The 14099-nt window shown below is 56.5% G+C and overlaps 1 protein-coding gene across 1 annotated transcript; it reads left to right on the top strand.

Annotated features, from left to right (window-relative positions):
• Positions 1-518: 518 nt before the first annotated feature.
• Ccr6 (C-C motif chemokine receptor 6) lies at positions 519-7433 on the top strand. Its single transcript, XM_047558744.1, has 3 exons — positions 519-653; positions 4758-4874; positions 4966-7433. Exons 2-3 carry the CDS (start codon positions 4866-4868, stop codon positions 6058-6060), a joined length of 1104 nt encoding a protein of 367 aa, XP_047414700.1. The 5' UTR covers positions 519-653; positions 4758-4865; the 3' UTR covers positions 6061-7433.
• The last annotated feature ends 6666 nt before the right edge of the window (positions 7434-14099 follow it).

Here is a 14099-nt window from a genome sequence, read left to right as displayed (position 1 = left end):
ATGCTGATGTTTGTGGAGACAGCTCTCCTGCAGCTCTGCCTCCACGGCTTCTCCTGCTCTCACCTCTTGTCCTCCACACACCGAGGAAGCGGCCACGCTGGCGTCGATCCTCAGGGGGAGACTGGCCTGCAGGACGTCAGCAGTCTCCCTGGAGCCGACGGCTCTCGGGATGGAACGGAACACAGCCCAGGCTGCAGAGCCGGCCCACTGCCCACTCACACGCTTCCACATCCTCCTAGGCAGCTGCCAAGGCGTCCTTGCCCCCAGGAGACCCAGCGCCAGCGCGTCACCACGGTGGCGAGCAGCCCGAAGACTCTCTTCTCCACTGGGCTGCAGTGCTCTCTTCCACTGCCCTGAGGGTTGTCTTCGATTCCAAGAAGTCATGTGACTGTTCTTTGTGTGATTCTCTTAAAACCTACGGGATGTACATGGTTAACCATTTGCATCTGGGCAGATAGGCGTTGCTGTTAAATAGGAAGTGGTAAATCAGCAACTTTCCTTTGGAGAGTCTAGTGTCTCACTGTGCTTTTCTTAATGAACACTGGAAACTGCATCTGTTGGAGGATGGTCCTCTCACTGGCGGCTTGGGGCTTGGGCTGCTGCCCCTGAGGAGTGCAGCCAGCCACCCACTCTGGATCTCAGTGCTTCCTGAGGTGAGCATACCCGTGTCCCCTTACTGTCCTTCGGAACCTTCCAAGCTTCTTGGACGTGGCAGCCACAACAGGCACGTTAGATAGGAGCGGTTTTCCTTCTGGACGTGGTGAGATGGCCATGCTTACATCTCAGGAGACATTTCACTGTCCTGAGGGCACTGTCCTGTGGTCTCGGAGAGGAGTGTGTTTTACAGAAGCCACTCTTCCTCCAAGGGCACAGTGGTTGATTTCACTGTCACCACCTCACGCCGGAGCTCGGGTGATGGTTTGGGCGCTGTTCTTCACACGGGAGGTGTCTGCGGGCTTCGTCTGCAGACATGCCTTTCTGTCTTCTCGTTCTTGGTTTGCCGTGCTGGGGGTGAACCCAGGGCCTTGCGCGTCTTAAGCAAGGGCTCTCACATTCAGCTCCAGCCTCACTCCTAGAAAAGCAATTGCTTGTAAGGCAAGTACTCATCAAAGACCTTGAGACGCTAACATTCAGCTAAGACGTCTTTGCGGGACAGTAAGGATTCAGGCTGTGCTAGATGCTGAGTGGAACTGTGGCGACCTGAGGCGGGGTCAGCAGGAGCTTGCAGGACAGCTCTGCCCACCACCTGGTGGCTGAGCCTCCAGGAGCGTCAGTGTGATGTAGGCAGAGCTCTGATGCCAAGGCCACGGTGGTGGTGGAGCCGACCTCTGACCAGATAAGAGCTCACAGACAGCGAGGCTGCAGGGCCCCCTCCAAAGACAAGAGGGGCAGGAAGTAGACCTGATCAGAAATCGTGGAGACCACACTGGGAAGAAAGTGCAAAATGTGATGTTGAAGGTGAAGCTATTCTTGAATGGTAAACAAATCACTGGAAAAAACCTTCTGGCTTCTCTTAACCACCCCCATTCAAAAGCAGAAGGAAGCTGACCCAGACTTTCAGCTCCACTGATGTTTATAAAAAGTGTAACAAACGGGCACATTAGTGGTCCAAATAAATCTAGAACATTTATTTATTGAACACCTTCATTGTAATAAAAAATTCTGATTTCAGTAAGCAGTTTTAAAGTAAGTAAATCATTTTTACCTCCATGACTTCACCAAGAGCTGGTGGAGACAGTGGATCAGATGATGTGTAAGAGGCAGGGGTGGGAAGCACCGCCATGGCAGTCTCAGGAACTGCAGGCTTCCCCTTGATAGCATGGTACCATTGCCTTTGAGTTTTTATGAGGTTAAAGAGGTAATAGACGTTAAGTAGTGATCTTAATACTCAGCAGAGGAGACCCGAATTTGTAGCATATACATGAGCATACATATATACATGCACCCATACATTTATGCACACATTCACTTGTACACCCAAACACCATGCACACATACCTACCCATGCATGCACACACATATACACACATACGTACATATGCATATACCTGTGCATACATCCATGCATACACACACCTGCAAATGCATACACAAACATGCACACACACATGCATGCAACCCACTTGCATATATATACACACTCATGCATACACAATGCATATACACACACAGGCATGCATGCACACACAGGCACATGCATATACACACACATCTCTACACATATACACATAAATTTCCATGCACAAAGTCATGCATACACACACACACACCTGCCCACCCGGTCACAAACATGCACACATAGACACATGTACACACACACCCCTGAATGTGTGCTTCTCATAGTTTTTCTCCTGGTCTTACAGAGCCATCGCTATTTATGAAAGAAAGCACAACCTTAAAATCCTCTGATATGATTTAAAGAGCTGTTAAATTTGTAACTAAGTGTTTTTTCCCATTATTTAGGGAATACTTTCTCAGTTTCTGCAGTCAAGCCCACCTACTTTTTATTTTAGTTGTAGATGGATAGGATGCCTTTATCTGTTTATTTCATTTGGTGCCAAGGAAGGATCCCAGTGCCTCGCACACGCTAGGCAAGCGCTCGCCACCGAGCTACAGCCCCAGCCCCTAACTCTTGTTCTTAAGTTGAAAGTTCAGCACATTCTCATAAGTATTCCTGTGTTTTCCCTGTTTCATTTTCCTGGGTGGGGCAGTTGGGCAGTGGAAGCTGGCCTCCCTGCCTCTGCCCTTTCAGTCACCGCTCTCTCTAGGAGGGTACTCCCCTGCGTCCCACCCACTTCTGGTCCCAGCTCGGAGCCGACTTGTCATCGATGCTCAGCTAACACATCTGCTAGGTCCTCGCGGCTGCTTTTAAGCCTGGTGTCTTCTTAGGGTCTGTCTCTTGGGAGTGACCTAGCCCATCAGCAGGTATTTTTGAGACACTTCCCTCTGCACGTTGAGCCCAGGCAGATGCTTTTCCTGTGACTCTATCAGCTCTGCCATTCTTGTTTCCTCAGGTAGGTTACGGGCCATGTTTCCCTGTTTCTTTAAATGTCTGGGAATTTCTGTTGGTCGCCTGCCAGTTGAGGGTCATCACCCAGGGCTGACTTTCATTGCATCTCTCTCAGTGCTCCTGGGCTTGTTCTAGAATGGAGCTGTTCTCTGGGCCAGAGGGGTCCATCGGGAGCCCTGCGTGGGCTTGGTCCTGCCCAGAGCACGTCCAGGGCAGCCCTGCTGGCTCCACACACCAGGTGCCGTGTGGCTCCGGGAGGCAGGAGGGTAGCCCTCGGGCCAGTGGGGAGCGTCCTGGCTGCGGGGCAAGTCTGCCCACTGCTTGGGGAGGCGCTTCCTCCTGCAGACGCCTCCGCCACCCGACCTTCTCTGCGCGGCTCCTTCCTCAGGCCAGGGAGGCTGCCGTTCTCCTCCAGGGTCTTCCCCACTCTGCCGGGGGACTGGCGGAGCACGCATCGCTCCTCACGCCACTGTCCTTCCCTGCTGCTGCCAGGGGCCGTGGCCGGTGGTGCCCAGGGCTGCTCTCTGAGGGCTTTTCTAACTGCGGAGTGCGGCGCCGTGCGTCCGTCCCTGCTGACCCGATGCTGCGAGTGGCGCTCTGGTTGTTTAACCAGAGGCTCTCGGATGGGGTCCTGGCGCCTCTGCCACACTCCTCCTGTGGGCTGCGCACTCAGCGCTCCCTGCTCACAGGCCACTGTCCAGGGCAGGAGCCCCGAGGCTCCCTCTGTCTCGAGCCCCAGCAGCCTCGGGCTCTGAGGCAGGACTCGGGGAGTCCCAAACGCAGCACAAGAACCGAGGTCCACAACTGTGCCCAGGACCTCACTTGGGCTGGCCTGTGTCATGCTGCCATCCCCCATGCTGGGTGTCCCAGGGATGGCAGGCAAGGCAGATGGTGCAGCGGGGGCACCACAGGCAGGCACAGGAGATAGAGGGAGGAGGGAGCAGGCCAGCTCGAGGGCCAGCGTGCAGTGATGGACCTTACTGGGTGGGGAGGGGCAGTCAGGGAAGCAGAGAGAGAAGCGGGGCAGATGGCGTTTGGCGCGTGCCTGCCCTTCTCCAAGGGCCCAGACCAGAGCTCCTCCCCCAGCCTCACCTTCCTTCCTGCACTGGATTTCTGACCACGTGACGCATCTGCCTGGCAGACCAGGGCTGGCCGACGGGGCATCCCCTGGGAGGTCTGCTGTGGGAATGGTGTCCCCGGCCACCCCTTTCCAGCCCACGTCTTCCCAGTGTGTTTCGAGGAAGACCCTGGAATTCACAGCTCCAGAGATTCTTCCTGAAGCTCTCACAGGCCCAGGTGGCTGATGACCGAGGAGGGCAGCGAAGTCCGGGACTGTGACCCGCGAGTGCCTACACATTCTCAGTGATTGCCTTCGGTAGAGTCTCCTTCTATGTAGTCACTTCGAATTTTGTCTGAAGATTTTTGTGCAGATTAAAAACTGTGGGTTTTCTGCTGTTGCCCTTCCTTGTCCTAAGGTCAGGACGAGCAAATACAGCCCTGGTCAGCCTCGTGCGGTCAGCCCCATTCACTTACGTTGCCTGAAGCTGCCTGCAAGTCTCAGTGGCAGATTGAGGTCAAGGCCCTGAGGCCACACCCCTGCAAAGCCTTCAGCATTTGCTGCGTGGCCCCTGCAGGGCCTGGGGCCCACTCTGCGTGGGCACTGTTGGGTAAACAGCCTGCCCGCGCTGCAGCCCTGGTCCGCTGGCTCCAGAACTCTGCACTAACTGCCTGCCTTTTGCCTCCCTAGTTTCCCTCTGCCCTCCTGCTGCCCTGCTGGCCTCCAGCTCTGCTGCGTGTCCACTTCCCTTCTTACACCAAGCCGGCGTCTCCCGTCCTGATCAAGAAGGCCGCCACCATGGGTGAGGTGAGAGCCTGCTTCCCTCTGGGTGGGAGCGTGGTTTGGTTAATGGTGGCTGCCTGGACTCGTGGCACCGCTGTCTCTGTTCACCCTGCAGGAGCTCGTGAATTCCACCGACAGTTACTACGGGACCGACGACTACCCCGAGCTGCCCGAGGACCCCAGGGCCCTGCTGTGCTCCCTGCAGGAGGTCCGGCAGTTCTCCAGGGTCTTCGTGCCCATCGCTTACTCCCTGATCTCCGTCTTTGGCCTGCTGGGCAACACGCTGGTGGTGCTCACCTTCGCCTTCTATAAGAAGGCCAAGTCCATGACGGACGTCTATCTGCTGAACATGGCCATCGCGGACATTCTCTTCGTCCTCACCCTTCCCTTCTGGGCTGTCACTCACGCTTCCAACGCCTGGCTGTTCAGCAACGCCATGTGCAAGCTGATGAAAGGCATCTACGCCGTCAACTTCAACTGCGGGATGCTGCTCCTGGCCTGCATCAGCATGGACCGGTACATCGCCATCGTCCAGGCCACCAAGTCCTTCCGGCTCCGCTCCAGAACACTGGCGCACAGTAAGGTCATCTGCCTGGCCGTGTGGGTGGTGTCGCTGGTCGTCTCCAGCTCCACCTTCACCTTCAACCAGAAGTACAGCACGCAGGGCAGGGACGTCTGCGAGCCCAAGTACCAGTCGGTGTCCGAGCCGCTCAGGTGGAAGCTGCTGGTGCTGGGGCTGGAGCTGTTGTTCGGCTTCTTCGTCCCGCTGCTCTTCATGGTCTTCTGCTACCTGCTCATCGTCCGGACCTTGGTGCAGGCGCAGAATTCCAGACGGCACAGGGCCATCCGCGTCATCATCGCCGTGGTTCTCGTCTTCCTGGCTTGCCAGATCCCGCACAACATCGTGCTTCTTGTGACCGCCGTCCGGATGGGCAGAACCGACCGGACCTGCGATGGCCAGAAGCTCATGGGCTACGCCAGGAACGTCACGGAGGTGCTGGCCTTCCTGCACTGCTGCCTCAACCCGGTGCTGTACGCCTTCGTGGGCCAGAAGTTCAGGAGCTACTTTCTGAAGATCGTGAAGGACTTGTGGTGCGTGAGGAGGAGGCCGACGTCCGCGGGCTCCTGCGCCAGGATGTACTCAGAGACCTTCGCCTCCAGGCAAACCAGCGAGACCGTGGAGGACAACGGCTCCTCCTTCACCATGTGACTGTGGCCCGCGGCGAGACCTGCCCGCCGACGTCGTGAGGAAGCAGACCCAGGGCCCAGACGCGCGGCAGCGTGCCGGCTGACCCCACCAGGCGGGCTGCGCTCTGCGCTCCTGGGCCCTGTCCGGGTGCTCCCGGCCTGTCCCTCTGCACCAGGCGGCGGGTGGATCTGCAGCAGCTTTCCCACGCGCTTGACCGAAGGCTGGGGGCTCTGGGGTCTCGCAGGGTTGGGGTCCACAAACGGGCCTTGGAATGTTCAAGTGACTTGTTTGCGAATATGAACATTTTCAGAGATACTCATGGAGCGGCCACAGATCCCGGTGGCTCCTGGTTGTGGCGCAAGATGATGGCTTGTCTGCAAAGCCAGCAGGAGCCCTCCCGCGGCCCGCTGCAGGCAGACAGCCGGGCACTTCTCCATCCCGACGCTTTGTGTTGCTGATCGTCAGCAGCCAGCTCTTCTATCTCATTTCCCTCGGATTCACTCAGGAAAAGCCAGGAATCAAACTGTGGAAGAAGGAGAAGCCGTAGCACCACCTGGGAGACTGAGCAGGTACCAGTGCGACTGTCCCCGGACACAGGGCAGCGGGCTGGCAGGGCACGTCACACACTCTAACTCCCGAGACGCTGTTCTCTGTGGTGGACTTGCCTCGGAAGGGTCTGAGGCCCAGTCTGTGAAGATGGTCTCCCTGCGTCTTACAAATTGTTAGCTCTGGCCTTCACTTGGTTGCAGCGTGCAGAGGAGATAAGTGTTGGGTAAATTGTAATAAAATGGAGTTTATTGTGCAGCTTTAAGTGCTAGATATTTTAAGTTACTTTTATGAATAGTATACTTTTTTTAAGCAGAAAGAAACTTTCTGAGACAATACAGAAAGAACTTTCCTTCTGTTTCCCTACCGGACTTGAAGAAGGCCGTGTGGTCAGGGGCTTGGTTAAGAAGAGCTTCAGATTACTTAGCGTATGCTTAGCAGTGTGCTGGCCCCTGAGACGGACTTCTTTAAAGTGGCTGTACCCAAAGTCTGAGGTTAGCTTGGAATCGGATTTCAACAACTCTCTCCCACTTTGTGGAAAGATCCTAGAACTACTTTTTAAATTTGCTATGTAAACATGTAAACATAGTGGAAAAATATCGATCGGATCACAAAAATACAAACGTGTGAGGAAAGTGCTGGTGTGACCTGCGGAACTCTGACAGGCTTAATTCTGACACACCAGCATCTGGACTGTTCTGTGGTTCTTGGAGGCTTCGCCTGTTCTCTCTGTAAAATGCAAACTACTGCCTTAAGATTCCAGGTCTGTATTTTTCCGTTGTTGTCTTGGCTTTGCAAATAAAGCTGCTTTAGTGAAGAAGGTCTTGTCCAGCTTCCAGCTTCCATATTCAGCCGGAGGAACCCTCTGCCCAGAGAGTGTGGTACTCAGGGCCACTCACATCCTTCAAACCCATCAGCGTTCAGCGCCAGATGTGCCTCTGCTGCTGCTTCCAGGGCGTCAATGCACTGAAATGGTCTGCAAAGACAAGCCTGGTGACTGACAGAGGGCCCAGAAACCTCTTGCTTGTTCAGCTGGACACGAGCTCTTCCACGTGGCCGACGTGTTCAGATAGATGATGCTGAGTCTTCAGCAGCGTCACTGAGCACGTCAGCCACAATGCCTGTCCCTCAAGGGCACTGGAGCTGGCTTCTCAAAACCACCACCAGGTGCTGGTGTTTGCCTTGCTGTGCTGGCATCAGGTCAGGCAGGCGTTCCCTGCGTGGTGCTGGGATGCTCTGCCGCCCTGTGGGCCCATGGCTCATGTTCTCAAGGCCCTGCCTCCAAATACAGTCCTCTGTCAGATACTGGGGCTCTGCTGCCCACCTAAGAAAGGGGCCAGGCCTCAGGCTGAACTGCCAGTTTCTGCAGACAGAGCAGCGCTGCACATTGAGCCTCATTTCAAACACTCGAGACTTCATTCGTGTGACTTCTTCCTCTCTGATATTCCAAATATTCTTTCCCATTGCAGTTTCTCGGAGGCCTGTTCCTACAGAAAGGTGACAAAGGATGGTCGTGGTCCCGGGCAAGACCACAGCCACCTCTCTAGCTGCACAGGAACGGGTCCCATCAGCCAGCACCTTCCGAGGCTCTTCACCCTCAGGACTCCCAGGGCAGCCTCCTCCATTGACCCTGCCCCAGCCTCCCCTCCCTGTGCTGGCCTCTCCTCCCTGCAGTTCTCCCAGAGGGGGCCCACAGCAGGGTAGGGATTGCCCCAGCCCTGGGTCGCTTCTGTGTTCAATGCGGAGATGTCCCTCTCCTCTTGGGCACTGGGGAAGGTGACCTCCCAGTGGCAGCAGAAAGCAGTTGAGATGGTGCCTGTGGGTGCCTGGCCCCTCCCTACCCACCCTCCTGTATAGACAGAAGCTCAGGCGTCTACGCTTGCCCCTTGGTGCTGGGAGTCCCGGCGGCCCAGGTGGAAGGTGACTGGGAGGCTCTGCCTTCCTGACTCCCTGCAGAACCTCAGTGCTCACCGTTGGTGCTCAGGGACCTGGTGCACAGAGAGGCCACAGTCTGGCCAAGGACACGCCTGCCCGGGGACTCTGCAGGGCTCAGCCTGATCCACTGCCGCGTAATTCCACATTCAGGGTCCAGCGTGCTGTGACCCTCCTGAGTGCATTGTGGGTACACAGTGGGCTCCCACTTTCTCGGGTAAATCCAAGGTAGCACTGTAGGCAGGACCCATATCTTTCCAACCCCTTGGGTTTACTTCTCTCTTGCATTAGGTTGTCCCATAGACAATCCAAGATGAGCAGCCAAGTGCTGCTACCTCCCCTGCAGGCTGTCCTGTGGCCAGAATGACTGCTGTAGCTTCCTCAGACCCATTTCCATTCCAGCCCGCAGAAAAGAGGAAAGCGGGGAGCAGGTGGCCCTTCCTTTCCAAAGGGCAAAGTCCAGGAGCTGTGGGACTCATCCTGCTCCCAGCCTAGTGCCCTTGAGCCAGTCATGTGATCTGAACCAGGTTGGGGGCAGTCTGGGGAGTGACTCCGCTGGTGGCCTTGGGTCCGTGCCCACATGATCACAGCAACCCTGTTCCTGTGTGAGGGAGACGCTGAGAAGAGGCCCAGAGGGAGGAAGCCCTGCTGCTCCCTTCCAAGAAAGGGAAGCTGGTCTTAGAAAGGCGCTCATGGCGGAGAGCTAGAGGAGCGGCTCAGCAGGGTTCCCGGGAGACCCCTCTGCCCCAGGCCGCCAGCTCCAGCCTGAGCTCACTTTTAGGAGGCAAGCCTGGTGTTTCCTCCACGTGTTGAAGATGAGCTGGACTCCTGGATTCACGACGACCTTTAGGGTCCTTTCTTGACCCGACAGGTCAACAGTGAGCTGGCACCTCTTTCAGGCTGGTGGGGACCAGGTCTGCAGCCTGGGAGGTGTTTCCCAGAGCCGGCTCCCCACATCCCAGCGTCTGGAGGCCCCTGACCAAGTCAGCCCTGCCCGGCCCGGGCCGCGGCTGCCCTCTGGTGGTGGGAGCCACCCTTGGCCGTCCTCTGGCCTTGCTGAGCCCGCGGGCTCCACTGTTCAAACAATCTTCCTGTCCATCTCAATGGGGAAATTTAAAAGTTTATTTTGAAAAAAAGACATATAAACTTAATAGAATCTTATACTACATTCTCTGAACAATGGTCTAAACTCTTTAGAATGATTACTAATTTTAAATAACTGACAATATTCATAAACTAGTAGATTGCTATATAGATATACTTAATGCTAGTGATGGTTTTGGTTTTAAGGTATTTGCTTATCTATTTGTTTTAGCCACGAAATATGTAGATATGTGTATATATGAGGATAAAAATAAAATAATGAGATTTAGGAATAGGTTATCTATATATTTTATGGTATATATTATTGGGTAATTTTTAGGGGTCTTGTAACTAACAAAGAGAAAGTTATTTTAAAAAAAAAAGTAATCTCTATTCACAAGGTAATGAAAATAAAATTCTAAAATTCAGTAAATTTCCAGAATCCTGTGCATCTGACCTGCTTTCCTCTGGTTGTGGGGACGACGCAGGGGTGGGGTGGCACTTGGGTGAGCCAGCTAGGGAACGTCTTGTCCTCCGGGTCTCCCGGAGCCATGGGTGGGACACAGGGGCTCCCAGCAAAGCCCAGGCTGGAGGGTCGGCCCCTCAGGAAAGGCCTTCTCCAGGACTACCGCCAGCCGGGCTGAGATGACACGCGTCCACATCAAGAGGCCACAGCCACCTGCCTGAGAGCCACTGCCCACCGGCCTCCCTGGCCAGCATCTGGCTGCCTCCTGTGCTCTCGGGGAGCTTGGTGGAGGGGAGAGTGGCTGGGACTCAGGGACTCCAGGGCCACCACCACGGGAACAGGCGTCCCCGTTAGCTGCCTGAGCAGCCTCTTCCTCTCTCATTGATCACCCGCCTTTAGCCAGAGCCTCTGATCTTGGAGGCACCCATCTCCGACCCTTTCCTGGGCCCCTGGAGACTGTCCCACCTCCTGGAAGCACATTGCTCCTTGTGTCCAGGCCTGGCCACAGACACCTGAGTCCCAGGGCAGCTCCTGGCTCTGGGTCGGGTCCCGGCTTTCCCTGTTGGTGGAAGGCCAGGACTGCAGGGTGGCCTTGGAAGCCAGCTGGGGGAAGTGGCAGAACTGGTCTCAGCCCGGATGGCACCCCTGCCGCTCGGCGGCTCCTCCAGGCGGGGAGCTCCCATCCTGCCGCTCCCACCCGCCCACACTGCCGCTGCTCCCGTCAGCCTCTCGGTGGGCGCGGGCCCTCGCCCAGCGCCTGGCGTCCTCCTCCGTTGGCTGCTGCACCCCGGGGGCTCCCCCTGCACTGGCTCCCCCCCACTCCCGTTTGACTGCCAGGCCTGGTTGCCATTTCACTGAGGAGAGTGGGCAGCTCCACCACGTTCTGTGACCGACTCTGGGGTCCCATGGGCTCATCAGACACGAGTCCCCGAGAAACGGCCCCCGACCAGGCCACTGTGCTCGTGCTCACGTCTGGCCCTCCCAGGGCAGGAGTGACAGGCCCACCCTTGCTGTGGTCTCCAGAGCTCAGGCAGAAAAGCACTTGTCACCGTCTCTTAATAAATGACCATTTATTTTGGGCTTTAGAATGAAAAGCACAAAAACCCCATCTCTTTCCTCCACTCCTTCTCCATCTCCAGCCCCCTCCTGGTCAATCTTCTCCAGCAAATGGTCGATGTGCCCATCCCCTCTGGAACCTGATAGGGCTCCCCTTCCCACTTAACTGTCCCTGTGAAGGTCAGCATGACCTCTGTGGGACTGGACCCAAAGGACACAGCTCAGCAGCTCCTGCAGCGGGGGCCTTGCCCATGGTGAGTTTCCTGGCCTGGGCCTGCTGGGCTCCTCTCCTCCCTCCTGCGGCCCCTCTATCTCCCCATGGCCCCTGTGCTCCTCCTGACCCCCGATGGCAGCGCGGCTCCGGATCCATGCTGGATTTCTCCTCTCCCTGCCTGCTGTCCCCAGCAGCCCCTGGTGCCTGGACAGCAGGGTCACCCAGACAGAGGCAGCACTCACAGCAGCTCTGTGCTTCCTAGGCTGCCCCAGGGCCAGCACCGCGGCCTCAGTCCCTGCCCACCGCAGGACCCCACCCTCTGCCTCCCTTCTTCCCAAAGGTGTGTGTCCTCCCCGGTCAGGGACCGCTGTCCTCTGCCTGGATGCTCCATGCCCTGCGGCATGGGTCCTACCTGCTTGTCCTAGTGGTTTAGCAAGGCCACCTCAGGGCCCACCCTCCACTGGAGCCTGGCCCTGCTCTGCGGCCTTGGCTCCTGGCTTGGGCTGTGCCCAGGGTTCCCTGGACCTCCTACGTGCAGCTCCTGAAGTCCAGCTCTGTGGTGGGGGCTCTCAGCACTGCGTCCCCAGCTCCTGGAGACCCGCCCCACACATGAGCTTGGTTCACTGTCTTCTTACCTCTCCAGGGACGTTGAGTCCCTCCTGAGTGACATCGCTGTCCCCTCTGTCCTGGTGGGTGGTGAGTGGTGACTCTGAAGCCAGCGTTTGTCCTGAGACGCCGAGTGTGAGGAACAGAGGTCTTGGGCTGACATTTGCTGCCAGTGCAGTGCTTGCCAGACAGGCTGCCTTGGCGCCGTAGGTGTGGCCTAGATCCCGCCTTTCAGACGGCAGGTGTGGCATCCTGCACCTCCGCTGGAGAAGGGCAGGCCCATGACCTTTTAACCCTTGGGAAGGAGCATGGCAGCCCCAGCTGGCACCTGGGCTCCTTCCTACTGTTTAGGGTCACCTTGGTGACAGGGGCAACCTGGGCCACCAAAGGCCAACCCTCCCGGGGATTTGGTGATGGTGGCCATCAGTGCCCTGGGAGGTGGCTTCCCACAGGGTGGGACGGTGCAGTCTGTGTTCCCTGCTCACTCCCCGTGAAGGACTGCCATGCCCTGTGTCCACCTGGGTGCTAGTGAACCAGCTGCCTGGTGGTTTGACTGCGGAGTCACCAGGGTTTCCAGGAAATTCTGCCTCATCCTCTTTACTCTCGTTTCCGCCATTTTTAGTAGGCTCCCAGCCCTGGCTGTGTGTAGGCTGAAGAAATAGCCAGAGCACCTCCACAGCGGCCACTCTTTACATTGTAGGATTCTGACATTTGACATCAAAGACACGAGATTCTTTGGAATGAAATAAACACCCTGATTGCTTTAAGTCGGGTAGAATAATAGAGTCATGCCCTGTCTTCACAGAAGAACGTCGGAGCAGCTCAGAGTTTTAGTGACAGTGAGAAAAGGGAACCGCTGAAGGCTGGGGTTTCCTGCACCTGAGGAAGCTTCCACACAGATGTCACTTTGGAAGCCGAGGTCTGTCCGCCAGCCTGAGGACGCTGCCCCAGAACAGTCGGCTGTGCTCCCACCCAGCTCCGGACAGGCCTGAAGAGGTCTCCCCTGCCAGCGTTGAGGACATTCGAGCACAGTCTCTGCAGATCTTCACGGTGCTTTAGCACCCACAAAAGCACCCACAGAACCCAACACGTTTCACACATGGGCTGCGTGGGCGCAGGCTGTGGCAAGAGCTGCTGTTTCCTGTGAAATGAAGAAAGTATAATATGAATATCCAGGTATTAAAGCAGACCCTGTCTGGGGCTGAAGAGCAAACCTGCTTTCTCTTGCTAAATTCTGCTTTGAGGGCAATATACCAGCGTGGAATGGGTGCAGCCTTGCTTGGAGCTGGTTTGGTTTGCTTCAGAGCAGAAGCCAAGTGCCACACACTGCAGGGATTGCTGTAGGCACAAAGCCAGGGCGGGGTGTGACCCGTGTACACCAGGGAGAGGCCCAGTGGTGTTTGGTTAGCATTTCTTGCATTTATGAATTTTCTTTTCATCTAGAAAATTCTTCCCAAAGAATCTCAATTCCCCTATTTGCAGACAGGTTAGTGTTTCCCACTCCTTACAAAGAGGCGAAGTGAGTCTGATAACTGAGGGACAGAAGCTAGTGCTTCCCACACACGCCCGTGCTAGGACCTCACGGCCTCTCCAGGACCACCGTTGGCCCAAGGGAAGAAGGCTGCGTTCCCAACGCCATCTTTCCAGGACCCTCCTGGCCGCAGGAGCACCAGGCACGAGAGCCACAGACACGGAGACAGAGTGGCTGTGGCCTTAATGGGCTTAAGGTCATCAGCCCCCCGTAGCTGGAGGAGCCGGGACTTCAGCCCAAGAATGTCTGGCCTCACACGAGCCACGGTGGCACGTCACCTCCACGAGGCTCTTCAGAAACCAAGCGAACGAGCGGTTCTCTCTTCAAAGCATCTCACGTCTCTCCTGGGTGGCCGGATGTGACTGGCCTTCGGTGACTTTTAAGAAAAGCTTTCCCGGCAGGATCTTTTCAAAAGACCTTCCCATGGAGCAACAGGCAGCGCTGCCCAGGGGATCACGGGCCACTAGCACTGTCCTGGGTTCTGCCCTGAGTCTGTCCTTGCCGACCCTTTGTGACATTTTCCCGTAAGGCTCTGCAGGGAACCTTTGTTCTGCTCCAGGGCTGTCCCTGAGTTCTCGTCCATTTGGTGGCTCCAGCAGGGAGTGGCGGGGGCAGAGGTGCCCTGG

Source organism: Sciurus carolinensis, chromosome 7, assembly GCF_902686445.1.
Source record: "Sciurus carolinensis chromosome 7, mSciCar1.2, whole genome shotgun sequence".
Taxonomy (NCBI): Eukaryota; Metazoa; Chordata; class Mammalia; order Rodentia; family Sciuridae; genus Sciurus; species Sciurus carolinensis.
Note: the sequence above shows the minus strand (reverse complement) of the source record. Positions and strands in the feature narration are given on the sequence as shown.